Here is a 3,253-nt window from a genome sequence, read left to right on the forward strand (position 1 = left end):
ACCGTCATGCTACGCAGGATAGAAAAAGGTGGTTTCCGCTCACACGCCGATGTAAAATTGCTGCGTTCACACTCATTACACAGTGCCTTTATGCATCAGTCAATTCCAGCTGCGCCAAGCCTCCCCCCCCCCCCCCCCCGGGCTGACCCCCAGGCATTAGCATGTTTTTAGCATGTCAGTTGTCAGTTAAAATTTTGGCCATTTGTCAGTTGTCAGTTAACCCCATCCACACCCTCAGTCGAGTAGTGTCATTTTAAGCATTTTAATGCGCGATTTTTTGTTTCAATTAACCTCTTCCTTTGTGATAGTGCTATTCTAAAGACTTCACGCCGTGACGACACCAGTTTATGGTTTTGAGTATTGTATTGTAAAATTATTGACATTAAAATCAATGGTGTGCTCTAAAGTTAACTGTTATGAATACTTTTATTAATTTGAAAGGATGTTGTTCAAATAATATAAACAGAAGTTTGATTCGATAACAAAAAACACGTTGATTTACGTCGATAGCTCCTGATCTTGAAACTCTTCAACTCAACCAAGTAATCAAAGGTGACCAAACGAGAAAAAAAGTAACAATCCTTAGTTCAAATTTATGGCAGCATAAACTGATGTTAACAAACCCGAGATCACGTCCTATAAAAGGACAGTCGGATTGACAAACTAGCAACAAAAATGTCTCTGTTCTTTTGTCAAACAACGTTCAACATTTGAACAAGCTTTTGTATAACTGTAGATACTAGTCCAAAGTACAAGAAACAACAACGAACAGTAACTAGTTATTCGATTACAATGTCCCCTTCTCCTTTGGCAAACAGGGCAAAGTCCACTGTAACTTAGCATGAGACATTTTCTAGACTCCACAAAGGTTCCATTCATAATATCACATGCTGATCATGCACATGTGCTCCTCTTATTGCCACACACTGTCCTTACCTAGTCAGTTCTTTTACGGCTTCGGTTCTTTCACAACAGCATCTCCCCCCCCCCCCCTTTTTCTGACTGGAACCTTTTTTTAGCTCTTTCATTTCTTCCTTATGCTCACTATATATTTGCGTGACCAGAATGTGTACCATTCAGCAATTATTATTGGATTCCTCTACTTCTTTAAGTATATATATAAGATTAATCATTTTAAATGTAACAATAAAATTCCAGGACTTTTCAGGATTTCCAGGACCCATACGAAGCCTGCACTTATGTTATGGTATTATACTGGACTAGGTCGCATTCATTCATTGGTTCCTTGGCTGTAGAACTACTGTCTTTCTAAAAGTAGTGGCAGGGAAGTACAACCCTGGCTGCACTTTACCCCAAAGTAAGACTTAGCCCTTGGAGACAGGTCTGGAAAAATATCCACTCTAGGGTGTGGACCTCCAGTCCAACCTGATCTATACTCCACCCAGGAGGGTCACCCCTTCTGGTTCTCCTTAGTTTGTAGTGACTGGCGAATATGGGCCTCACCCCTGAAAACTGATCAGGACTCCTGCTCAGGGTTGCTACCCCGGTACCACTTGATCTTGTCTCGCCCCAGGAGAGCTTCTCTCATGGTCCCCTTACCCCGCAGGGCTGACAAAAAGATTTTAAGTAGCAGGCTGATAATGTACAGTAGGTGGCTTTGCAACTTGCACTAAAGGTACAAGTTCTTGAGGGCCGAGGCATCTAGGGACATTTTAAAAAATTACTCTCAGAAATGGCATTTCCACACTATGTTGTTTGGCCAGAATACACGTAAGACTGGGAACAATGCTGTTGAAATGTCCCAGGCATCCATGGTTCGAATGTTTCACAGATCTAAACCTGTTAAATATGCATTCAATGTTGATCAAAACTGAGAAACCGATACTTTACAATTTTATTCAATGGTGCTATATTTTGTTTGCAGTTATGATAGAAGACGAGAGTAGCTGGCTAAAGATGCCTAACTGGCCGGCAGTTTCGGCCAGCTACTGGCCCTTATCAACAGCCCTATACCCCTAGATTGAAGTGCTTCCCTGCCACCAGAATTTTGCCCACTACTTTTCATACATGTACTAGCAGTTATGGTAGAAGAGAAATAAAATTGACTACTACTACTAAAGAGCAAAGAATTTGTCAACTTTACAAGCCAACAGACCTTCATTACGATGCAACTTTTATTCTGCTGTGACTCCTAGAGTTTCTTGATTGACAAAAACACTTATTTATGTTCAAAAGCCTTTTCCCCAGTGTGAACTTCAGGTCTCCAGATCGGCTAAAACATTTGCCACACTGTTTACATTCAAACGGCTTTTCTCCAGTATGAACTCTTTTGTGAACCTTTAAGCTTCCTGATAGGCAGAAACACTTGCCACACTGTTTACATTCATAAGGCTTTTCCCCAGTGTGACCTCTTTCATGAATCCTTAGGCTTCCAGCATGGCTAAAACAATTGCCACACTGTTTACATTCATATGGCTTTTCCCCAGTGTGAACTCTTTCATGATACTTTAAACTTCCTTTTAGATGAAAACACTTGCCACACTGTTTACATTTAAATGGCTTTTCCCCAGTGTGAATTCTTTCGTGAATCCTAAGGCGTCCTGTTCGGCTGAAACACTTGCCACATTGTTTACATTTAAAAGGCTTTTCCCCAGTGTGAACCATTTCATGACGCCTTAAACTTCCCATTAGGCTAAAACACTTGCCACACAGTTTACATTCAAATGGCTTTTCCCCAGTGTGAACTCTTTCGTGACGCCTTAGACTTCCTTTTAATCTGAAACACTTGTCACATTGTTTACATTCATAAGGCTTTTCCTCAGAGTGAACTCTTTCATGACTCCTTAGGTTTCCAACATCTCTAAAACACTTGCCACACCGTGTACATTCATATGGCTTTACCCCAGTATGAATCCTTTCATGCCTCTTAAGTTTTCCTGCCTCACTAAAGCGCATGTCGCACTGTTTACATTCATAAGGCTTTTCCCCAGTATGATTCCTTTCATGAATCCTTAGCTTACAAGGTTTGCTAAAACACTTGCCACAATGTTTACACTTTACAGACATGTAGTGTAGCTTCCGTTTCAACCCTTCAACATAAAATAAAGACATCATTTTCAACTTTGTTAAACCATTAAATCCAGCAAGATAAAAGAGGCACAGCCATGAGATATTCAGATAAGCACAATATGTATGTACAATGCAAATATTAAAATATTATTGTTTATGTTAAAATAACAATAACAATAAACTTTATAAATGTGTCATATAATGTTATTCTACTTTGCAGTAA

The 3,253-nt window shown here is 39.9% G+C and overlaps 1 protein-coding gene across 1 annotated transcript; it reads right to left on the minus strand.

Moving 5' to 3' along the window:
* Nucleotides 1-355: 355 nt before the first annotated feature.
* On the minus strand, nt 356-3,047 carry LOC140931118 (uncharacterized). The gene has a single exon (XM_073380868.1). It carries the CDS (start codon nt 3,025-3,027, stop codon nt 2,122-2,124), a length of 906 nt encoding a protein of 301 aa, XP_073236969.1. The 5' UTR covers nt 3,028-3,047; the 3' UTR covers nt 356-2,121.
* Between the last annotated feature and the right edge of the window lie 206 nt (nt 3,048-3,253).

This window comes from Porites lutea, chromosome 3 (assembly GCF_958299795.1).
Source record: "Porites lutea chromosome 3, jaPorLute2.1, whole genome shotgun sequence".
NCBI lineage: Eukaryota > Metazoa > Cnidaria > Anthozoa > Scleractinia > Poritidae > Porites > Porites lutea.

Excerpts from the sequence above, each read along its gene's own strand:
- LOC140931118 (XM_073380868.1), bottom strand. The coding sequence starts at position 3,027 with ATGTCTGTAAAGTGTAAACATTGTGGCAAGTGTTTTAGCAAACCTTGT.